The sequence below is a fragment of the Battus philenor genome, unplaced genomic scaffold, assembly GCF_028537555.1.
Source record: "Battus philenor isolate CCGP_79_NKW_IND1 unplaced genomic scaffold, ilBatPhil1.0.hap1 SCAF_21, whole genome shotgun sequence".
Classification (NCBI taxonomy): Eukaryota; Metazoa; Arthropoda; class Insecta; order Lepidoptera; family Papilionidae; genus Battus; species Battus philenor.
Genome location: NW_027181684.1, coordinates 1,763,945 through 1,790,633, shown reverse-complemented (window position 1 = coordinate 1,790,633; position 26,689 = coordinate 1,763,945). Strand labels below are relative to the sequence as shown.

The window sequence follows — 26,689 nt, the reverse complement described above, 5'->3', positions numbered from 1 at the left end:
TTCACTTTCCTGTTTTTATTTCCATTCTCTACTTTCATACATCACATGATCTGTCGTTCTATTCTTTCGTTCTACAATTTTTTTCTATATTTTTTTTTCATTCTATTACATTCATTCATCCTCAATCTATTTATTTACAATATATTACAGATTTTATTTTAATTTTTTCACTTATATATATGTGTATCACAGTTTGTTTAATATCACAGTTACAATTTTTTTTACTATATTTTAATTCTGACTACATTTATTTTGCACACTATTTTGCTTACTTATTTCTTTTTATCGCTATTTCAATTACCTTCCTGCAGAATATAGTATTATCATTGAACTTGCACTGTTCAAATCGAGCGATTTCTCACGACTTTGACTATGTCGTCAGTCCCCCTTTTTTCCTATTGGGGGGAGGGGGAGGAGAAGGGGGTAGTCTTCTGTATAAACACAAGATCCCTTGCCCTCTAGGGGAAGGACAGGATTATGTGGGATTTCGACCTACCAAAACTCATTTTGCTACCCTCAACCCCCCAAAATCCGATCCCTTTTAGTCGTCTCTTACGACAAGGGATATCTTAGTTTCATTCTAGTGAACCTGTGTTAGAGGATAGCGACGTGGCATTCGAAGTCACGACCGTCTACGAGTACAATCGGCCTTCTCCCGATCATGCTCAACTGTCTCCCTCTTTGCCACGATACTCTCGTAGAAGACGACCAGGGACCCATTTGCTCTTCTCCGCCAGTGCAGCTGCTAATGATTCTGGCAGACGTCAGACAGAGAGGACACAGACATAGAGTCGCAACTATATCTAATGGTCCATTGAAAACTAGGGGGGAGCGGAGACAAGAGTACATTAGGGTCCTCCTAGTGGGGGTTTACTCCTTCTGCGTCCACCAGCTCCTGGTCGCCATTTGAGACTTTCGATCCCAACAACCATCAATTTTTGCCATTTCTTAGCTTATGTTCAGGTGACTTTGCCTTTGCTTTTTTAGTGGTTTAGTTTGTATGATCCATTCATTCGTATATTATTTTAATCATATATTACAATCACTTATGTATGTTATCAGAAAAAACACTTAAATATTTATTTTAGCTTCCATTAATGACATTTTTAAAATTAAAATAATGTTAAGTTGGTTTCAAACGTGTTTTAATATCTGAAGTGGCGACAACCAAATGTATTTTGTTTTAATTATTAAATAAAAATTCCAAGCGTAACATTGTTCAATATGGTATAATTCATGTTAAATACACTATTAATAGTAAATAATCTTGTCCAATCATATATATTCTTTATTTAATATTCCACAGATAATCCTTTCCCATTCTCGTAACATCGTGAAGAATAAACCTTATGATTTTCTTAAACCTTGGCTTGGAACTGGTCTCTTGATAAGTACAGGTGAGTCTAATTTTATTACTAATAAGTTAAATTACAAGAATTTCAGGTAATACAATGTACAAAATAAGATAATATTTAGTTTATCGTAGGTATTTAAATATAACGAAATAAAACTATAAGTCGAAACTTTCTATTAATCAAATCATAAAAGCCAGAGTTATATACTATCAAACACCTATATGATATGTGACTATTAAAATTTTAATTATATTCTTTCCGGGAATAAATAATCTATTAAAATATTTTTTTAAAATTAAAAATGATATTATTATTTTTGTCGTATTTGATGCTTCAATATACCTTTGACTATATATTTGTTAGCTAATCGACATAGTTACCTTTTTTGTTAGAGCCCAGAATACCACAATATGTAACAATAAATTCATCCAGTTTGAAGTTACAAAATTTAAAACTTTTCACACGATAAAAAACAAATTGCAATTAAAAACTACTAACTAATAAAAAGTAATAACTAATTCATTATTTATATCGTATTAAAACCTCTTATGCTCTCACCGTAAAAAACACTATTAGCAAATAGGCATAATGGCTGAATTACCTTTGCCTTTTTTTTAAATAATATATAAAACTTTGTTTTTAGAGCCCAGAATTTTACTATAACTTAAATTTTAATTATATATAGCTTGTAATTATACTTATATAATATTAAACATATTTCAGTAAAATAATAAACTTGTTTATTGTTTTACAGTTTTTATATGGCAATATTCATAACAATTGAATTACCTTTGCATATCTTTCAATTGTATCTTACACGCTATTTGAAAAACTTAAAATCCCACGGTATTTAAAATGTTTAATTAAAATTCTGCATGACAACAAGCGATTGTTATTGTTATAACAAGTTTATTGTTAATATTATTAAAATGGAAGTAATGTTTTCGAGGTATATATAGTATGACTTCATTTATGTATAAAGTATATAAAGTAGTCATTTTGAAATATGTTGTGCAGGCCAATAATTTCTAACAGTATATTTTGCGGGAACAGATAGTAAATAATAATTAATCTTGAAAAATAAGTGCGCTGACGTCATAGCTGCACGCAGCGCAGTACGGGTCATATGTTATCTGTGGCGATCTTTGAGAGAAGCCTTTGGTTTGCAGTAAAGAAGATTTTTATAACTATTTTATCATTACGTTTTTATTTATTTTTGAAACCATTGATTCTTATAACGAAGGTAGTGTAATATTTCTCGTTTATATTGCATTCTTTATATCGGAAACTATTTATTTTTAAATAAATAGTTTCTGATATAAATGAAAGAGAAATGAGAGAAAAGAGGAAAGAACGTGGAAATTTCAAAAAAATTGTGAAAAATTTATTGTAAATATTGTCCTTGCTTACACAAGACAGGGGAACACAGGAGGTCCCCAAAACGAGGACCATAAAAAATCTTTTCCTGTGCCATACCTCACTTAAACTTTATAAAACTTTTACACCTTCGCATGTAACATGTATGATTATGTGTATCCAGTATGGCTTTAGTTTTTGGGGACCTGTCATTCCCTTACACGTGGGACATGAACTTTACTTTCTTCTTTCGTATTTCTTAAGCTCTTTTATTATTCTTCTGTCTTTCCTCACGATATCTTTCATTCTCGAAATTCTTAGCATTCATTTCAAATCTCGCCTTTAATCTTTGTAATAATTAATAATATTTTTAAATATAATTTTTAGTAATAAAAAATATATGATCGTTTAACATTTGTAGGTACCAAATGGCATCAGCGCAGAAAGATTCTAACTCCGACATTCCACTTCAACATTCTCAAGAACTTCACGAAGGTATTCGAGCAGAAGAGCCGAGACCTGGTGCAAAGACTGAAGCAGCTGCCAGAAGAAGATGTGGACATATTGCCTATTATCAGCGATTTCACGCTGTATACGATTTGTGGTTAGTGTTACTTCTAGAACCTTCTATTTAGACTAGAAGCCAGTTTAATTAAGCTACTTTGCAGAATTGAAGAGAAATATTGTAAAGTACTGTGGGTTCTGACTCGAAATGAAACACCACTAGTTCACAAGGAGTCCTTTATTCACAAATCAGATGGTCACCCTACTTTAACACAAAGTATATTTTCGCTTAGTACAAACAACGCTTCCAAATCGCTCAAGAAATCACTGTCCAAATAACTTACTAAATAGTCATTTTGTATCACTGATCGTAGATCTTAATATTATATCTCGAAAAACTACACTGAACTGTCGACATGGGGAGTACACTTATTTATACTAGGAAAAGAGAAAAAGTTTACGCACACATATATATATATATATATATATATATATATATATATATATATTAATTATAGCTATAAGAATTTTTGATAATATTTATTAAAATAATTTATAGATATACACCTATCCCCCGATTTACACGGTACTTGTTTTACACGTTTTCGCTTTTACACGGTTTCCGAAATAAGATTTTTTTTTTGGTTTTAATAACCGATTTTATCACCATCTCTCATAATGTAAATATTTCTGCTTCAAACATGGAATCGGCACCAATAACTTCAAGCGATGAAAGTGAATTCGAACCTTAGATTCCGTAAAAAAGAATGAGAGTAATTTCTTTTTTGTTCCTCTCTTTGATGTATTGTAATTAAATAAAAAAAACAGTATTTCCGTAATATATTAAGTATTTTAACTTGTCCATGCATTTTTTTTATTTCTGTGTACACCTAAAAATATTTAAAAAAATCACAACTGTTAAATAGCAAAAACATGCATTTTCTGCAAGTTTTTCGATTTACACGGTTTTGACTTGAAAATTTTTAATTTTCGATTTATACGTTTTTCTCAGGAACGTATCTACCGTGTAAATCGAGGGATAGGTGTATGCCTGATAGTATGTGATAATTAAACAATCGAACTTACATTTTAAAAATCCGAAATATATTTCAGAGACGGCTATGGGAACGCAACTGGACTCAGATAAATCGAAATCAGCTGTTGAATACAAAAGAAGTATCAAGGAGATTGGAATCCTCGTTATAAATAGACTCACACAATTCTGGCTACATAGTGATATAGTATTTTATCGCACGGCTTTAGGCAAACGGTTTTTGGAACGCCTGAACGTGGTGCATTCGTTTGCGGATAATGTAATATTAGAGAGAAAACAAAAGAAGATTAAACAGGAAAATGTCAAGTCAAACATAGCTGACGGTGATGAATCGAGGAAGAAGTCTGCGTTATTAGACTTTCTGATCGAAGCCGAGAGTGATGGAAAGATAAACCTTGAAGGTATACGAGAGGAGGTGAACACGTTTATGTTTGAGGTGAGTTATATATCTATTTATAAATTATAAGATACATGTAATTTTAGTTTTTTGTTAGAATCTATATATGTTATCAAATTTATAACAGCCTTCATTGTCTTTTTACTTAAATAACGAAATAAAAAAGTAAAAAAATTGTACATCGACCTTTAGAAAGAGACAATCGACTAATCTCGGCTTTGTAGAGCATTATCTCTGTCCCACACTAACTACGTGACGTTTTGTCAGTCGTATTTCGTGCGATAGAGATAACGCTAGCCGAAATTAGCCGATTGTCTCTTTCTAAAGATCGATGTGCAATGTTTATCACCGGGTACTGTAAATACATTACTCGCTTCAGCCATAGACGCCATGCAAAGCATAGATATTACACAAACATATCTATAGAGATAGGACTCTCACTGTTTCCGAAATGGCATCACAGATTCCGCAGGTTTGAGGTGGCAGGCCGTAGAGTGCGTTTAGCCTAAGAACTGTTTTAAAGTAGAGATGCTCGCAGGCTCCCGGGATTGTCTTGGCTCGGGCCACTTCATACTATTGTTTCCACTTATTAATATTACTTCCACTTCATACTATCATTTCCACTTCACATTATTATTTCCACTTCATACTATTATTTCCACTTCATACTATCATTTCCACTTTATACTATTATTTCCACTTCATACTATTATTTCCACTTCATACTATTATTTCCACTTCATACTATTATTTCCATTTCATACTATTATTTCCACTTCATACTGTTATTTCCACTTCATACTATTATTTCCACTTCATACTATTATTTCCATTTCATACTATTATTTCCACTTCATACTGTTATTTCCACGTCATACTATTATTTCCACTTCATACTATTATTTCCACTTCATACTATTATTTCCACTTCACATTATTATTTCCACTTCATACTATTATTTCCACTTTATACTATTATTTCCACTTCATACTATTATTTCCACTTCATACTATTATTTCCATTTCATACTATTATTTCCACTTCATACTGTTATTTCCACGTCATACTATTATTTCCACTTCATACTATTATTTCCATTTCATACTATTATTTCCACTTCATACTATTATTTCCACTTCATACTATTATTTCCACTTCATACTATTATTTCCATTTCATACTATTATTTCCACTTCATACTGTTATTTCCACGTCATACTATTATTTCCACTTCATACTATTATTTCCACTTTATACTATTATTTCCACTTTATACTATTATTTCCACTTCATACTATTATTTCCACTTCATACTATTATTTCCATTTCATACTATTATTTCCACTTCATACTATTATTTCCACTTCATACTATTATTTCCACTTCATACTATTATTTCCATTTCATACTATTATTTCCACTTCATACTATTATTTCCACTTCATACTATTATTTCCACTTCATACTATTATTTCCATTTCATACTATTATTTCCACGTCATACTATTATTTCCACTTCATACTATTATTTCCACTTTATACTATTATTTCCACTTTATACTATTATTTCCACTTCATACTATCATTTCCACTTCATACTATTATTTCGGATTGGGAGACCAGTATGCTCTTAGATCGCTTCTGTTAATACTCGATGGAGTGACCAGGATCATGTAGTCTCCATGAGGGGACCTCAACTTGAGTTGTCACTCGTCGATAGTACCGCTGAACCTCGGCTTAGCCGGTTGGCATTACCTGGCTAATATCACTACTGCGATTTTGGAAAGCGTTAGGCTAGGAGAAAAAATTACGGAAGAAGCTCTAGTGATTCTTCTATCTAATCGAGGGTTTTTTTTTAAATTCCTAGAGCTAATTGGCAAATGGAAAAAATCCTAATGGACACCTGGAAATGTTGTCCAGGTATTGTCTGATTATAATCGACTAAAAACCCAATTTGACACTTCTCACAAAATTCTAAATTGATCCATCGACATGGAGGGTCGATGTTTTGCGCTCAGATTTCTCTTTGTGTTTCTAGTTCAAGGTGTTTCCTCGATTCTTTATATTACAGTATGTTTTTGTTGAACAACGTGCTGGTTTTTCGACTTTTTATTATTATTATTTTTTTAATTTAAGTATATATGTGACTAAGTTCACCATAATCGTTTTACTAAGGCCTCGTTTCCAATGATACTGGTTGGTTATAAAATATATATACGAAATGGAGGTGACAGTGTGGTATTATGGTACGCAGAGGATGCTGCTGTCCATCCTCTGGAAACTTGTTTGCGAGCAGTGGCAATGCTATTTAATTGAATCCTATATAATGCACAAAGTGTGAATTATATAATATTGTATCTAAGGAATTGAAACCGCGACTTACGATGTCACAGTCTTCTACCGTTTGGCTATCACAACTCGCATATACAAAAATAATATATATTCGTTAATATGTATGTGTAAGAAAAGGACCATTATTTAGCCACTTCCGCACATACAGTGGTAGTCGTGCAACAAAGTGCACCGCCCGCCAGCCCGCTGACAAATGCGTATGCGGCAAACAATGCGAATTACACAACCGCCACCGTCAATTCACTCAACACGTGTTTCACCCCTCCACGGGTGACTAAATATTGGTCCTTTTCTTACTCAGGATGGACTTCCGCAAGGTAACGCCTGATTCCATTAAATATGTATGTGTGTATGAATGAAGTTTTTTAATATATAAAGAGTTAGATAAAGTACACACAGTATTAAAATATTTATTTACATTTTTTTAAGAAAAGTAAATTTTTTTTCACTATATAAATTTTCAAGTTTCATTAATCTGAGATTTCCTTTTTAAAATTTTTTACCATAATATATTTATTATTCTATTGTTTAACTTATCAAGTAGTTGATTTAGAGCAGAGTTCCCCAAACTTTTTTGTGTCGTAGACCTCTTTCCATGTTTTTCCGTGTTGGGTAGACCCCCTACTTACCTGATATTGATTTCCTGTAAATTTCTAACTGCAGTGAAGTTTAGTGTTAAAAACTTAAAGTAAAAACACATGTTAATTTATACATTTATGCTGCGACTCTCAGGTTTTTACAAGTTCAAAATGTATTGCGACCACAAAGCGAATACCAACATCCTACAACTTACACAATTTTTTAAATATATATAGTATTTTACGTAGGTACTTTTATAAATAATGTAAATGTTTTGATATTATAAGATAGTATGATGTAAGTAAATAGGTACTATCAGTGTATGTGTTGAGATCCACTATCGTGGACTCCCATTTTCATTTCCTGGACCCCCAAATTTTTTTTCGCTGACGTAGACCCTTTGCCGGTTGTTATAGACCTCTAGGGGTCGATATAGACCACTTTGGGAATCACTGATTTAGAAAATCTGTGAATCTGAGCTAGTGTTCTAGTGAGCACCGATTCTTCCGGAGACTAACCCAGAACCTGATGCTGTGACCATCCGATGTCTGTCACATTCTGAAGTCGTGTTTCTTGGAAGAAAAGTCAGATGTCTACATAGCTTTGCAGACAGCTTATTTGGCAAAGTAAAGTCTAGATATAAAGCCTAAATAGAGATAACTTCTTGCCTAGTTTGCGCATTATTTTGTAATAAGTTGTCTGCTGATATTATAACAAGATTGTAATAACACAAAATTGTCAGCGGGCAAAAGGTTTTCTGATATTTACTTACTTACTTATTCCGCTGGCTCAGTGACCCAAAATGGGTCTTCGCCTCCGAAACGAGAGACTTCCACTTTCCTCTATCTTGCGCCATCGTCTGCCATTGGTTGACATTCAATTCGCGCAAGTCTGCCTCAACGCGATCGATCCAGCGATACCTGGGTCTACCCACTGGTCTTCGACCCCTCGGTTTTTCCAGGTACGCTACCTTCACGCTCCGATTCGATCCCATTCGCTCCAAGTGACCAAGTCAGCGGATTCGTTGAGCTTTATATTCGCCAATGATATTTGGCTGTGCTACTAAAGTTTTATGATAATGAATGAAAAAAATATTCTTGTCGTACTGCCGTCGAGATAAGAAATCGAACTTTAATCATACAGGTAAGTATGTACTTGTACTCGCTTTCAAGTTTCTGATCGAATATTATCGAATAAATCGTTCGGCGTCTTATGTTATACATATGTATATACCTAACATTTAACCAAAACTTGTCGAAGATTGTATGTATGGTTTTTACAATCTATCGAGTATAGACAGATAGTTAGACACACATTGATTTTATGTATATAGATAACATTTTAAATGAATTATTATAAATAGGACAATAATCTAAATATCAATTACAGAAGTAAAAATTATAAGCTAACTTTTTTGTACCTGTAACCTAACGCCTGTTATTGTGAAGCGGTTAAAAATCTTGATACAAAATAAACAAATAATTAAGTGAAAATAACCCAAAAATTAAATTAATAATTATTAGTGTGCGTGAATTATACATATATTTATATATAAAATATAATAATATGTGTCTATCTATCTGTCTATACTCGATAGATTCTAAAATCATACATAAAATCTTCGACAAAAAATTGGTTAAATTTCAGATATATTCCTAAGAGTTATTTTTCATCAGTTTATATTTTAGGTATCAAAGATGCAACCAGATTTTTAATTAGATGCATAAAACAGCGCGTGAACACCAGTCTAACTAGTAATTTATATAATTGTTTTTGCAAGCGCTCTAAAATTATCCTCAAGTTTAAATAAATTAACAATTAAGTAGATAGATGGGTTTTATAAAAAAGGCAGGTATTGAAATCTAGACGATATATATTTGCACAAGGTCGTACAAATTTAATTGTGTTACCTATATATATATATATATATATATATATATATAAAATTGTGTGTCCGTCTGACTACACTCGATACATTCAAAAAATCATACATACAATTGCCGTGAAATTTTGTAAATTGTTACCCGGAAAGGTTTTTGAAATGTTTTTTATATCAGTTTAACTTATCTAAACTGTCATTTGGTTCAATTTTGTAATTAGATATATAACAGCAACGCGTGTGTTATATAAGAAATCGTTATACAACATAAATATAAAAATTACTATGTATTTTTTCAAGGTTTACATGCTTAGTATTAAAACTCGCCACTAGATGACTCTGCAACTTTTTAACTTCCATAATCAATTACCATAAAATTTGGTAGACGCATTGTTGTATACTCTGTTCAAATTATTATGTATAATTAAACGAATGCACTATTATTTCTAACATATTTAAAAAAAAGATATAAAGATTATTGCACATTAAAAAATGTAAAAAATATGTAATATATCTTACATCTTTAACTAAGAAGACATAGTGTGCTGGCTTCATTAAAAATAAATATCTGTTGTTTCCGCTCTGTATTTCTGGTCACGGCTAAAATAATTTTATGATAAATTATTCTTGCGCGTTCGAATTTTAAATTCGAACGCAAATTTAAATGGACGCCATAATGTGGTCGCTGCCGTTGCGATAGGTCGTGTGAATTGTTAATACTCTATACATACGTAAATAAACCTTCAGTCACTCTTGGCTTATCATATTCCTCATGGTAATTCACCTGTGCCCGCTAATCACATATATTTCATCGAAGAAAGGTCAGATGCGTACTCGGGAGATACCTACCTCCCCCTGTTAACAACATATATAATATATCTAATTATATATCTCATTTCAACCTATGTATTCCCACTGCAAGGTACGCCAAAGATATATGCGAATTATAACTTTTAATAGGGTGAATGTATATTTGTAAGCAAAAAAACAAAAATATTATAAAGCGATGAATTTGTAATATGACATATTAATTAATTTTTACTTATGTGAATGCGACAGGCTTTTAAATTCCGGCAGTAAAGCCTACAGGGACAGACGGTAAACAAATAATAATTTTAATACGTAATTACATTTAAAACTTTTTACGTATATACAATACGTCGACAAAGTTATTGCTGAAAGCATTTTCTGCCCGTTAACCATGTCGTGGTGTATAAATAAATTATTAAAGTTAGATGAAACAAGTATTATCATTAAAAAATCGAATGTAAAAAGGAAAGAATGAAAAAACACCATATATAGGTAACATATAACACGTATTTTAAAATATATATTTAATGGAATCAGGCGTTACCTTGCGGAAGTCCATCTTAAGCAAGTAAAAGGACCAATATTTAGCCACTTCCTCACATGCAGTGGTACTCGTGCAACAAAGTGCACCGCCTGCCAGCCCGCTGATAAATGCGTATGCGGCAAACAATGCGAATCACACAACCGCCACCGCCAAATTACTCAACACGTGTTTCACCCCTCTATGGTGCATCTTCAGGAGTTATGTTACACTGATTAGTGCCAAACACGAGCTGGCACTAATCGGTGTAACAATCGGGCTGGCGGGCGGTGCACTTTGTTGCACGACTGCCTCTGCATGTGCGGAAGTGGCGAAATAATGGTCCATTTCTTACTCAAAATATATATTTAACATATATACATCTCGTTTTAACTCATAGTATAATGTAATGCATGGTCCACTCTGTATAACCAAGTAATAAATTATTACAATAATAATTTTAATACACAAAGTCAAATGTAACTTGTCAATCATTTTCTTTTATATTTTACATAATGATTTATTATTCATTGCATATTAATGTTTTTCCGAGAATTTTTCACTGTAATTTTAAACACCGCGCTGATTAACTTTTCCATCCGACAGCCTTTTGATGTATGATTTATTAACACTGGAATAATTTTGGTGAAATCTTACACATTTAATAATGTACCAAGAGACATTAAAAGGTTATCGACCGCAGGTTGCTGGTTCAAATTCCTATTTAGAATCTAATATAATTTGCATTTAGGATTTGGATTGCTTTTTTTTTTGGATTTGATTAGGATTGCTACTACTCCTAAATAAATTTCAAGAAGATAGACAGCAGCGTCCTCTGCATACCATAGCACCACACTGCGATCGCCAATCTCGTGTTAAACGTGGTGATTATGGTATATCTACCACAGATATATTTTAGGGGAGATCTATACTTTACTGAAGTCTATGGGCTGAAACGAAAAATATGTTAAATATATATTTAAAAGTATGTATTACATTATATTTATATAAGGTTTTTCGTTATACTTTCTTGTATATATTTATTTACTTCACTTACCTTCATTGATATATTTGTGCAATACCTAAACGGTTGTAGAAAATGCTTTCAGCATTAACTTCGTCTATATACATTACGCAAGAAATGTTATAAGAAATAACGTAATTATAATAAAGTAATAAAAGTCGTTTTAAAAATTCGTATTACATATTAAAATAAATTATTGTTTACTGTATGTTCCTGGAGGCTGTACTGCCAGAAGTTACAAAGCTGTCGCATTCATTTAAAAAAAAATTAATATGTCATATTTCGAAATGACTACTTCATATTATTTTTTTTAACTTACAAAACAATCAGGCTTTACACTAGGGGCGATATATTGCCCCGTAGCGACAAGGTTGTCAGGATTTACGTTGTCAGGGTAACGGAAATCTTATTGCTTTGTTTAAAAGGCTTCAATTGATACTTACGCTGAAAGGAACGCGGCATATCCATATGTTATTTATTATATTTAATAAATAATACATTTACTCCTTTAAAACTTATGTACATATAAACAATCATCCTATACATATATATATATTATATGACCTAATGGAAGGCATGGTTGCTTTTATTAATTTTATATGAATAAATAAGTTCTTACATATTTATTTTTATACAATGACATTAGCACAAAATATGCTACGAATGTAGTTTTGATGATTAAAATATTAAAATATAACATTAAATTTGTTAAGCATTAGTAATGGATGTTTCAAAATGGAATACAGTGATACAACAGTTCCAAGATGAAACACTAAGGCAGTGGTGTTTATCCTGTCCAAAAAAAAAAAACAAAATTTTGTTCTATTCAGAACATTATTTTCTTATACAAAAATTTATTAGCGAACTTCTAAATAATTTTTAATAATTACTTAGTTATGATATCAAAATAATACATATAATTTATGCAGAAACTAATTAATTTTAGATACTATGTACATACGTGTAGTGCACTAATTAATATTATTAATATTAGCGGAACGCAATTAATTCGACCGATGCTTATTATGCACTGATGTTCTTATATCATTCGTAGTACTCATAAATTTAGATGACTATATGGGCGCCCACACATATATAATTATGTTATATATTTAAAGATTATTGCCCGTGTTTTAGCAAAACCAAAACCAAAACGTATAACCATTATCCTTTATAACTCAGACTTTTTTCAGTTACTTCAACGTCGATGATCAGTTTTAGAGACAAGTGTTGTTTCACTCGACCCAATATGTTTCAGTAGTCAGTTCAATTGTCAGCATCAAATGTTTTTATTTTTAATTGTTAATACTTGCGGGTAAGAACATTGAGGAGTTTCGAATGACGTTGATGCGTTTTGAGCGACGTTGATACGATTCGAGCAACGTTGGGCGCTTCGAGCAACGTCGACGCGCTTCGAGTAACGTTGACGCTCTTCGAGCGACGTTGACGCGCTTCGAATGATGTTAATGTGCTTTGAGGGACCTTGATGCGCTTCGAGCGTTGAGATTCGCTTCGTGCGACATTGATGCGATCCGAGCGACATTAACGCGCTTCGAGAAACGTTGATGCGCTTCGAGACATGTTAATATCCTTTGAGAGATCTTGATGCGCTTCGAGCGACGTTGACGCGCTTCGAGCGACGTTGACGTGCTTCGAGCGACGTAGATGCGCTTCGTACGACATTGACGCGCTTCGAGAAACTTTGATGCGCTTCGAGACACGTTAATGTGCTTCGAGTGATGTTAATGTGCTTTGAGGGACCTTGATGCGCTTCGAGCGTTGAGATTCGCTTCGTGCGACATTGATGCGATCCGAGCGACATTAACGCGCTTCGAGAAACGTTGATGCGCTTCGAGACATGTTAATATCCTTTGAGAGATCTTGATGCGCTTCGAGCGACGTTGACGCGCTTCGAGCGACGTTGACGTGCTTCGAGCGACGTAGATGCGCTTCGTACGACATTGACGCGCTTCGAGAAACTTTGATGCGCTTCGAGACACGTTAATGTGCTTCGAGTGATGTTAATGTGCTTTGAGGGACCTTGATGCGCTTCGAGCGTTGAGATTCGCTTCGTGCGACATTGATGCGATCCGAGCGACATTAACGCGCTTCGAGAAACGTTGATGCGCTTCGAGACATGTTAATATCCTTTGAGAGATCTTGATGCGCTTCGAGCGACGTTGACGCGCTTCGAGCGACGTTGACGCACTTCGAGAGACCTTGACGTTTCTTTTGCGCTTCAAGAGGCGCAACCGCAACGTATTTGTAGACTTTCTAATATTGCCGTGGGTATACTCGTATATAGCCATTTCATTATGATTGCACATAAGTAAAACAAGTTTTAATGGGTGAATATATACATATATAAAATTTTATTATTATATATAACGTAATAATATTAAAGCAATAAAAAGCGTTTTTGATCTACGGATTGTAACATATTGATAATAATTTTTATTTATCCCTGCAAAATTTATACTGTCAGCAGTTATTGGCCGATATATATTTTTATATTATTTTATATAGCATTCCAATATAAAAAATTAATTCATGTCATATATTTTAAAGTGATCACTTTAAATAGGTGATCGAAAATCGGTGTAAATGCGTTCAAATTTCAGCTGGCAAATGAGCTATACCTTCATCCCTTAAAAGCCTACCTATAATCAATTACCGTGTATATCTAACCTTGTAATACAGTAGAGTGTACTGGTCCGAGTTGGGGCTGTCAGGGAAGTGTTAGAATTTCTTCTTTACTTATAAAAAAGTTTAAGAATCAGCGCCATCTACACTTTGTCTGTTGAACACGCGGAAGCTGCTAGTGTCATTTGGCAGTTGAGTCTAGTCAAAAGAAAAGATATAAACATGTTGTCTGGGTAAACTATGCAATTTATTGTTGTTTATTATTTATTGTTTTTTGTGTTTTACAAATTATATTGTTAATATGTATAAATTTTAGCTGTATTTACCCATAAAAGAAAAATTGTGTGTGTCGTGTCTCGCAGCTGGGAGAATAAAGATCTGTATCAAATAGCGGCAACCCTCTCCGATCTATCTGCGTTTAGTAAAAGAGAAAAAAAAATTGTAAAAAAAAACTTTAGCGATACAAGTAGAATTAATAAAAAAACCATGCAATTTATTTTACACTAAAATATATCATCATTATCTCAGCCACAAGATGATCATTATTTGTGATTGAGATTTCCAATAGACCGGTTCTAATGGATGATGAAAGCTGTGATATATATAAATTGTATAAATAAACTAAACTGCAGTAAATGAGAATGAACGAAAGTATATTAGAGCGGAAGAGAATAAATACATTTAAAAAACTTTTAAGGTAAACGGTTTTTTGATACCCATATTGTGGTGGTTGTGGAAAAATATGTACCTATTCCGCCATATTGGAACGGCGTCCATCTTGAATTTTAAATTTTGACATAATCATTGTGTTTTACTAGTGTAGCCCTTTTATTTGATACCCATATTGAGGGGGTTAAGGAACAATATGTAATCCGCCATTTTGTATCGGCGGCCATCTTAGAATTATAATGTCATTGATTTTATTATATTGTATTGTCATCTAAATTAAATGTGTGTACCAAATTTCAGATCAATCTGATAACGGGAAGGTGTTTAAATTTCAATTTCTAATTTTGATCCTTATAAATTCCGTACGCGTCGAACTAAATAAAAAAGTTTAAAAATTGACTGAATTATGGAATGAAGAACAGAATGATAGATATTGTGAATAGGGGGTGGAACAAGAGGTCCCCAATAGCGGGCGCCATTAAAAAAATAGACCGATTCGAAACAGCTTGTCATCAGGGTCCTTTTTACATTCATATATATTTGAGAAGCATAGGCTGCATCATCCTGATAAGTTTAAGTATTAATCAATGAAATTCAGTGACGGATTTACTAATTTGTCGGACAAAGCATTTCGCCGCTTCTATTTAAAAATGATTTTCTATTTGACGCTCTATGTTGAATAATTGTGAAATCCAATATAAAATGTCTAACGTATTAAAATACTTATCATCCAAATTTTTATAGTTTTAATTAGTATATATGTTTAAACACACATTATATATAAGACGCTCTCGATTTTTCAGCGATATTTTCAATGACCTTCAAAATTTTCTGCCCCTATAAACTTACATTCCGTGGCCTCGGGTCCATGATGCCTGAGTCTAAAATTCGGTCCTGACGAAATGAGACATTAATAGTTATTATAAATGCAGATCATGAAAGGCAGTTGAAGGCTTATATCATTATTATTATCAATATTTAATGGAATCAGGCGTAACCTTGCGGAAGTTCATCCTAAGTAAGAAAAGGACCAATATTTAGCCAAACAATAAACTCCGTGTTTGGCACTAATCGGTGTAACATAACTTCTGAAGATGCCCTGTGGAGGGGTGAAACACGTGTTGAGTGATTTAACGGTGGCGGTTGTGTAGTTCGCATTGTTTGCGCATACGCAATTATCAGCAGGCTGGCGGGCGGTGCACTTTGTTGCACGACTACTACTGCATGTGCGGAAGTGGCTAAATATTGGTCCTTTTCTTACTTATTTTCATCAACATCATTTCAGCTGTAGAACGATCACTGTTTGATATAGGTCTTTCATATAGATTTGCAATAGGATCGGGTGAAAGCGGATTCATAGCCTTTTTTATGACACCGTTATTGGGGCCTCTTGTCACAGAGTTAATAATTTTTTCAGTTTTAGTTTTTATTTCGTCTTTCACACTTCATGCTTTCTTCCTCAATTTTCTTCATTCCTTCTTCACGAATTATATAATTCTTTATCATTTTCCATATACCTTTCAATTGTCGCCTTTTATTCTTTTCCACAATGCCCATAACATCATAGATATAGTACACAATGTTTGTGTATCACATTTTGATTGTTTCGTTTATGACTAAGTCCTAATTTGAACCATTTTTTTGCTATAATTGTTAAAATATGAGGGGTGATTGTTAGTATAGGCCCTTCGTCCCGTGATCCGATGTAAAACACTTACCGGATGGTTACAACGTATGATATAATATCACAGTATAAGAATCTCATAAATTACAATTATCTCCTTTGTTGTACAGCTGTTACAGCGACGCGTCTGTTCGGTAGCGCGGCGCGTCAGAGAGAGTGAGATGTACAAAGTAAAAAGGGAGTAGAAAAACAGATGCGTTCATAGATAATGAATTTGGGTGCGTTCTAATAAACGCCACAGACTATAATTGTAAATTTTTAAATATAATCCAGATCTTATTCGACCTTTTTTATTACTTTTAATTGGTTCTTGCACTATTACTCTGTAGTATTTAAAAAAAGTGCGGCAACGGTCTCAATTCGAAATCTTAAGATCATCATCATCATCGTCCATCGGTTCCGTGTGTTACGTGTTTCCTGTCCACTGCAACTTGAAATTGTCATTTTGAAAGTAAAAAGAATTTTATTTTTATTTTTAGGCGTTTTATAAAAAGTGTTATTATTTTATGTTGTTAATTGATAATTGTTATGCAGGGACATGACACCTCTGCAATGGCAATTACATTTGGTCTGATGCTGTTGGCAGACCACGAGGAAGTTCAGGTGAGTTGGAACATTTATTTGTCTTAGCTGACTTAGATAGTTACATTAGATATGTTACAGTGATGACTATATTACAAGTTTTTGAAAAGATTAAACGTTACATTAATAGGTAATGATATTTCTTAAATTGATTCATGACTGCATTTAATAAATCACAGAAGTACGCCAATTATATAAAGTCGTTTGATTTAAATTTTTCGAATGAAATTGGGTTAAATGTGGAAATATCAGATAAAAATGTAAAATTCCTTTTATAACTAGTCTAGTCTAGTATTCGAGACTATTATAAATAAAAGAAAGAAAAAAATTAAATGCAGTAGAAAATTATACATTACAGTAATGAAAAAGTCTAAAAACAATGTTGTAATAAATTTTTGATGTATGTTATCTACATTATTGTCTATAGCAGATAACAGATGGCGCTGTATTTTGAATGGAAAATAAATAGTTCAGTTTCATGTTTTTGCATTGGTTTAATACTGTTTTCTTTTTAAATTACATTATTTAAAGTGAACGCAAACAGTGTATATCAAAATTATTATAAACTGAAAAAGTTTATAATAATTTTGATATATTTCATTCAACTAATATTACAGTTATCTGTCGTGTCAGTAAAAACATGTAGAGTATGTATTTTGAAACTTTGTTTAGTTTATTTTTTAAAAGTAAATCTTATTAAAAAACATTACATTATATATTGGTTTGAAAAACATTGATAGGAAATAATGGTAATGGTAAATTTATAACTTTCATAATAATAATTATTAAAAAGGAGTACTACAATTTATTGGTAAAAACACTTATTAACTTTAATTTTCTAAGGACTAGCTAAAAATCCGGGAATCCTTGTGTTCATCACTTTAGATGATCACTTCAGGAATCTGTGATTATTGACGTAATTATAATTTTCCCAATCCAGGAGCGAATATACGAGGAATGCAAGAGTATATTCGGAGACTCCGATAGAACGCCGAACTGGTCCGATCTGGCCGAGATGAAGTACCTGGAGGCGACCATTAAGGAGATACTGCGTTTGTACCCCAGTGTACCTTTCATTGGAAGAAGGATCACCGAAGACTTTATGCTGGGTAAATAATATATATATACAAACACATGCACACGCACACGCACACGCCCACGCACACGCACATGCACACGCCCACGCACACGCACACGCACACTAACACTCGTGCCCACGCACACGCACACCCACACGCACACGTACACTCACACTTGCACTCACACTCACGCAGACGCACACGCACCTATTTGGACCCATGAGTCCTGAGGTAAATAAGGTAAAATAAAAAGGGGTAAAAGAGAAAAAAAAGCCAAAATGGTTAACAGTGTGAAGACACAATTGAATATAGCTAATATTGTCATCAAAGTTAAAAAAAAAACGTTAATTGGGTCAACCTAAACCATATATATATATATATATATATATATATATATATATATATATATATATAGTTAGTCTATCAAACATGCAACTATATAAACAAATAATAGTAGTATATAAACAAAGCTGTCTCTATTGGCGCCAAAATAGCACATTTTTTAAAAAAGCGTCATTAACTCAACTGTTATCGTTCTGCAACCACCGTATTCGCCTGACTTGCCTCCGTGCGTCTTCTGGATATTCAGCAAACGCAAAAGGACAATGCTGGGATGCAGTTTTGACATGATTATGAAGATAAAAACCAAATCGAAGCAAGCTCTATTTAAACTGTTTCTAGAACTGTAAACAGCGGTGGCAAAAGTGCGTTTTGTCACGTGGATTATTTTGAAGGCAATGAAATTGTTTTGGTAGAATAAATAAAGAAGTAATATCTTATAAACAAATTTACTTTAGTTTTTGATCACAGTATTAAATATATATATCGGTAGTTTAGTGCTTGCGTCCTTAATATGAATGTACTTAATAACATATTTACTATTAAGTTTAAGTTCAGTCAATTTTTTCCCCCTCATGTCTCTTCTCATAATAATGGTTAAATATCGATGGCATTTTCTATTCAAATCATTATATATATATATATATTTATTATTAATAAGGGGCATTATCTACTATATCAAATTGTAATCTGAAAAGACATGAGAATATGTGTTTGGTATACCTTTCTTTCTGCCTGAACACACACGTTCGCAGATCGCTTATCCTAAACTTATCTAAAATATGGCGAAGCTTTTTATTTAACGGATCCCTCTCGGGAATTTTGTTTCGTATCGCCACATACAACTGTCACCGACTTTTGAGGCCTTTGAATTGTTAGTACGCTTCGACGAATATTCAAAGTGACCGTGCCCTAGAGTCCTCGAGAGATGGATTTTTACTTGGGCTGTTACACTTAGATCAAGTCAAAAACTTAGATTAACTTAATCGAGCGGAATGTTCTGGAACGATTGCCCAAACCAAATGATATGTGACGTAAACGTCTGTCAACTTCTAGTGGCGTTTCTTACATATCGCTTCGAACGCCATCTGTGTATATTGAAACATAATATCACAATATTTTAGTACTAATTATAATAATTTTCATTCCTTTAATATTCGATATTACAATACAATCTATTTTATAACAAAACAATACACAAATCACGGCCTGTCTCATGGAGTGAATAAGGAACAAAACTTTTAATTGGCAGTTTTAGACAGCATTGAAAGTTTAGAAAGTAAAGAAAAAGATGGCTACTATATTATAAGTAAGAAAGGGACCAATATTTAGCCACTTCCGCACATGCAGTGGCAGTCGTGCAATGAAATGCACCGCCCGCCAGTCCGCTGATAAATGCGCAAGCGGCAAACAATGCGAATCACACAACCGCCACCACCAAATTACTCAACAACACAGACGCCAAACACAGAGTCTGTGCACTTATCGGTGTAACATAACTCCTGAAGATGCCCCGTGGAGGGGTGAAACACGTGTTCAGTAATTTGGCGGGCAGTGCATTTCATTGCACGACTACCACTGCATGTGCGGAAGTAGCAAAATATTGGTCCTTTTCTTACTTAGGATGGACTTCCGCGAGGTAACGCCTGATTCCATTAAATACTATATTATAGTTAATTCAGTAACATTCGATGACATATATTACGGGTGTCATGAAAAGGATCAATATCAGTCAGAGATCAATAGAGAAGGCTAGGACTTGATAGAGGTTGAGAAGAATCAAGATCACCGACATAGCCCAAAGAATTGCTCGTTTTAGTGGCAGTTACCACATCGGCGGGGCCGAAAGGTTTTCACTAGGTAGACTGACAACATAATTAAGTAAGAAAAGGACTAATATATAGCTACTTCCGCTATGTAGCAGAAGTCGTGCAATGAAGCGCACCGCCCGCCAGCCCGCTGATAGATGCGCGTGCGGTAAACAATGCGAAATACAACTACCACTGTTAATTCACTCAACACATGCTTCACCCCTCCACGGGACATCCTCAGGAGATGTTACACAGTTACACCGAGACTCGGTGTTTGGCACTGGACGGTGTACTTAATTACACGACTACTGCTGCATAGCGGAAGTAGCTATATATTAGTCCCTTTCTTAGTTAGGATGGACTTCCGCAAGGTAACGCCTGAATCTATTAGATATGACATATTTAAGTCCTGGGAAGTATCTGGATGCAGGCAACGTAGAACTTCATCATGTCGATCTTTGAAGATGAAGTATGTCTTGATGAAGAAGAAATAGAACCTATACAACATTTGCGTTAATTGATTTTTTTATATTTTAAAATGAAGCGTCGAACGAATACAGTTTGAACTGAAGGCACTAGTATAGTAAATAAAAGCTTAGTCGTCTGGTGTTTAAATTTAGGGATAAAAAAATATTGTGTTTTTTTTTTTTTTTTTTAATTAAAGTATATCTCCATTAAAAAAGGTTTTATGTTCCGCAGATGATATACGAGTGAAGAAAGGTACAGAAGTGTTAGTCCACATCTACGATCTACACAGACGTGAAGACATCTATCCGAATCCGGAAGCGTTCATTCCGGAACGTTTCCTCAACGGTGAAGTACGGCATCCGTACGCTTTTGTTCCGTTCAGCGCCGGACCGAGGAATTGCATAGGTTACATTCATATTTATTTATTTATTTTTCTTTTTATTATACATACAATGTGTGCGTGCGTATGAGCATGTGTGTGTGATAGTCTATACCAGGGGTAGTCAACCTTTTTGATAGTTCGTGTCATTGTTCGAAATTTGAAATTATTCGCGAGCCGCAATTAAATACGTATTTAAAACACTCAAACGAATATTTTCTACTAAAATCATATTTATTTAAATTATATAACAAAAGTACAAAACGTGTATTGAAGTTAGATATAATGGCACACATATATGACAGCACTCCTAATAATACTTAAGATGTCGTTCAGTTAATTATGATCGGTGTTTGGATTTCGCTAATTTTATGGTGGAATAATAATAATAATTATTCACACCAGTAATTTGTTTCCATTTCCCAGGAGCTGACATGTGTTATATAAATATAAATATTTAAATAATTCGACAGTCAATCGGAGACAAATATAAACGTTCAAAGAGCCGCATGGGGCCGCCCCTGGTCTATGAAACACGTTACTGATTTTCGTCTACCAAAGTTGCTTAGGGGAAATTTTTTAAAATTTTGATAAAGTTGTAAGGACATGCAATCGTAATATACATTAATAGTGAAGGTTGGATTGGAAATTTAATTTTATCGTGCTTTCTTAAGTGTTGTTGTAGCTATTCAACTGTTTGAAAGCAAGCATTTTCTCACATAGATCTTCGCACTTCGTACAATCTTGTGTTGATTTCTTGATGACTTTCACTTGGTAGGATTGCATAGACTTTTAGAGATATCTATGAGGGGATATACCATAATTGCCATGCATGCCAGGCGGGTTGGCAATCGCATTGCTGTTCATACTCCTGGAAACATGTGAGCAGTGGCAATTATGTATAATTAATGCAACAAGTGTGAATTATATAAGATTGTGCTCCGGGAATCGAATCCGCGATCGACGATCACATCTGTGCTATCACTACTCACTTGATATATTATCATCTTAACCCTTAATAGCCTAGAATTTCAATTTTGATATCAATCTTTTAAACCGAATGTTCACATTACTATTTGTTTTTTTATAGGTTGGCTGTAAGTATTTAACTGTTGTATAATATTCTTTCCGACGAAATTAAAAAAAATCTATTTTTCCCTTCATCTAGACTCTCAAGCAAACACAGTAATATTAAAAAAAACACTTTTGTAAATCAGGTTACTAAGGGTTAAAGTGATGTAAACACTATTATCATTATCATTCCAAACGAAGAAGTCTACTAAACAAAGGCTTCCTCGCGAGATTTCCAATAGAAAGATTGAAAGAGGCCTGAACCCAGTGTTTTCCAACTGCTATAGATCAAGTGTAAAGTACAAGAGAAAAAAGTATTGAGAATTTTTATAAAAAAAAGTAATATAGTGCCAAATAGTAAAATAAGCAACGAAATATAAATATATAAATTAAATATAAAGAGTGTGGATCGTAGATGAAGGAAGAAAGAAGATATAAGAGAGATCTGTAAACGAAGAATGACAGATCATTTTATAAAAGGAACAAAAGATAATGTGTAAGACAAAAGAAGAATGTAAAAGTAAATTAAAAACTGAAAAATTAATTTTATTCGAATTTGTAATGTCTCTGTCCCACACAAGTTAGGGGGGAAAGAGACGCCCACAAAAATAGATAACAAAGAAAAATGGCCATACATTGTCAGTAGATCATGTTCGTGCAGTGAGGTCTTTTCTCTACCTTTTTATCCCTTCGATCTTTCTAAACCAAATAGAATAATGTTTTGATTGTTTCACAGGTCAAAGGTTTGCGATGTTGGAGATGAAGTGTGCTCTCAGCGAGATCTGTCGAAGTTTCAAACTGGCCCCGAAGACGAAAGGATACAGGCCCTTGATCACGGTTGACATTGTACTCCGACCCGTTGACCCGATTATGGTTAAATTTATACCGCGGTAGTAAAGAGATTATATCATGACCAGTGTTTTATTGTGCACATCTTTCTTGTACATTCAGGAGGTTAAAACAAATATATAAGGCCGAGTAAGTGTCAAATATCTTGTTAAAATAATTAAAAGCACAGGAAAAATATATATGATACTAATAATAGATAAATTAGAAGGTAGAGCTCTAACTGTGATAGTGAGGAAATAGTGGAGAACAGGGAGAGAGGTGATGTATGGAGGAAGAAAAGAACGATAAAAGTATGAAAGAAACTGTGATGGAAGGAAGACGAAAAGAGCGAAAGATGAGGTGATGTATGGAAGGAGAAAATTAAATACACGATCCTGGAATTCTTTGAGGCTTGCTCAGACATATACTTTGAGTCGACTTCCTCCCATAGAAATCTCATCATAGTGAGTGCTTCTTGCTACTCCTCCCGCATCTCAGCAAATGCCAAGAGACGTCCCAAAGGCGTATTCATCACGCCTATGACAAGGTTCCCACAGAATTCTCGCCACAATATTGCAAGCGCTTGGCACACAGCACCAATTACCACTGCACCTGCGACACTGCACAGGACATCGCGTTATACATAACAGTACAAGAAGCTACACGCCACACTACAATATCTGTTCTGTATCTAACCGCCAACAATGTAGGTGAACCGAAGGAGGATTTGGATCCCTTCTTGGTTGGCCCACGCTGCCATTCCGAACAGCATACACAACATCTGCACTACTCTCCTCTACTCGGGTAGAGCGGTTTGCTACATGCACAACCACCTCCCCTGCATAACACCAGAAACATCAACAACAAACAAATTACTGAAAAAAAATATAAATTATTATACTCCAAAAAAAAGACCTGGTTCTTCCTAAAATAGGGATAAACAAAAGGTCCCCAATAATGGGGGCCATGTAAAATCATTCTTGCTTATATCCAAAGAATGTGTTTCATGAAGAAGGACGACGGAGTAATGTAACAGCGACATCTATGAGTAAACTTTTGTCCAAGCCAACTGAGATCAGAGCGGTTAAAGCATTGCTAAGTTGAATTTAAATAAGTTAACTTAAATGAGAAACAGCCTTAACTGCAACTTTAGGAACCGGTTGACTGCGATATTATAGTTAAACTTAATATTGACTTTTAGAGCCATTAAATACAGGATGATTAGTTAGAAGTGTAATATCTTTAAAGGGGTAAATGTGAAGCAGATTTGTCAGCAAATATATTTGAAAAGATAGAGATCACTTTGAAAATGTTACATTAATTTATTTTTCTGTCTGTAGCGATATATAGTAAACAATAATTCATTTTAATATGTAATAATACGAGTTTTGGAAAACTTTCTTAAACGGTATTATCAATACGTTATTTTTTATTTATATATATCGAGTTGCCAGCTTATTGGTTTTTTATAGGATGCACTTTGGAGAGTGCTCGAAGGCTGTTTTCGAACTGATTGAGCCATCTCCATTCCTTTATCGGGCTACTAGGCGCAGGCGAAAGTTTCATCCATACGTTGTTGACATACCCAAAAGTCGAACTAAACGGTTTGACAGCTCGTTTTTGGTGAGAGTCGCCAAGATTTGGAACAACCTGTATGGGTCTATTTTTCCTGATAAGTTGAACTCTGGAGCCTTTAAGAGTAGAGTGAACAGGTTACTTTTGGATGGGCGTGTATCACTTTCATCTTCATCTACACCAGTGATTCCCAAAGTGGTCTTTATCGACCCCTAGGGGTCTATGGTAACCTGCAAAGGGTCTACGTCAGCGAAAAAAAATTGGGGGTCCATGAAATGAAAATGGGTGTCCACGATAGTGGATCTCAACACATACACTGATAGTACCTATTTACTTACATCATACTATCTTATAATATCAAAACATTTACATTATTTATAAAAGTACCTATGAAGTAAAAAAATTATTATATTATATGTTTTTAAAATTGTGTAAGTTGTAGGAAGTAGGTATTCGCTTTGTGGTCGCAATACATTTTGAACTTGTAAAAACCTGAGAGTCGCAGTCACAGAGCTTCGCTATCTTGCATTGACTTGTTCAATTCGTCACTCTATAAATACGAATGTGGGACAAATACGTTTATTCGTTTCCTGAATCTTGAAAAGGAAAGTGCTAAGAAAATCAATCAATTAATAAATGTATAAATTAACATGTGTTTTTACTTTAAGTTTTTAACACTAAACTTCACTACAGTTAGATATTGACAGGAAATCAATATCAGGTAAGTAGGGGGTCTACCCAACACGGAAAAACATGGCAAGGGGTCTACGACACAAATAAGTTTGGGGAACTCTGATCTACACTTTCCATCAGGTGAGATGGAAGACAAACGCCTACTCCATTACCCCTATATAAAAAAGGTGTACCAAACAATTGATAGCAAAGAAGCATTATATTTACACCTTTAATGTATACAACTAAAATATATAATAAATTAATCATCCTGTATATACGCATATATAGTATACAAGCGAAAAATACTTCAGAAGAGGAGACGTAATTTAACTTTTGCGTTGTTCTGATTGATCCTTTGTTTACTTTGTTATTTGACAATCTCAAATCTAAAGTTTACTCAAATAATATAACTGTACTTTGATAAATTTACCCTTGAGATTAGCTTCACGAGAGATGACAAATTAGATCCAAAAATTTTCTATTTTATCTCCGCCTTTTGCAGCGATATTATCTGAATTTAAAGTTAATTGTAATGAATCGATACCTTTGATGATTTTAAAGAGAATTTCAATCCTTTTTCTTAAAGCGCCATCTTCTTACTGATAATGATAATCTTGGCATACGATCGTGCCAATAAATTTTGTTAAGATCGCAGATCCTTTATCTCAACTAGATTCCGATGAAGCTGCAAAAACACCGTTCGGTAAAACTATTGTAACTATTTACTTCACTTGGACAATAAGACAAGCATTATCATCTTTATTCACAGCCGTAAGACGCCTACTGCTAAACATGATTCTTATCCAGAACCTTCCATCAGGTTCGTTTGGTAGTGGCTTCTATTCAGCGTGACGTTAAGAAAGTCTTCTGTTCACCTTGCTGGTGGACATCCTCCGCTGTTTTTCTTGCTTAAATAACAAAGTAATTTACATTGCATATTGCATATTTATATTTTTATTGCTGAATATAAAACAATGTGTTTAGTAATGTATGTATTTGTACGTATGATACCCTATACTGCCTTCTCCTTCAATTCTCTCATCTCTATCTAAACG

The 26,689-nt window shown here is 33.8% G+C and overlaps 1 protein-coding gene across 1 annotated transcript in view; it reads left to right on the top strand.

Moving 5' to 3' along the window:
• Positions 1-23,454, top strand: part of LOC137923247 (cytochrome P450 4C1-like) — a 31,753-nt gene extending 8,299 nt beyond the window's left edge. Inside the window, exons 4-10 of the mRNA XM_068766441.1 lie at positions 1,307-1,397; positions 3,133-3,315; positions 4,329-4,705; positions 17,362-17,430; positions 18,350-18,518; positions 21,338-21,511; positions 23,293-23,454. Of these exons, the coding sequence (XP_068622542.1) occupies positions 1,307-1,397; positions 3,133-3,315; positions 4,329-4,705; positions 17,362-17,430; positions 18,350-18,518; positions 21,338-21,511; positions 23,293-23,450 (1,221 nt within the window). The 3' untranslated portion in view covers positions 23,451-23,454. The remainder of the gene's footprint in view (positions 1-1,306; positions 1,398-3,132; positions 3,316-4,328; positions 4,706-17,361; positions 17,431-18,349; positions 18,519-21,337; positions 21,512-23,292) is intronic.
• The last annotated feature ends 3,235 nt before the right edge of the window (positions 23,455-26,689 follow it).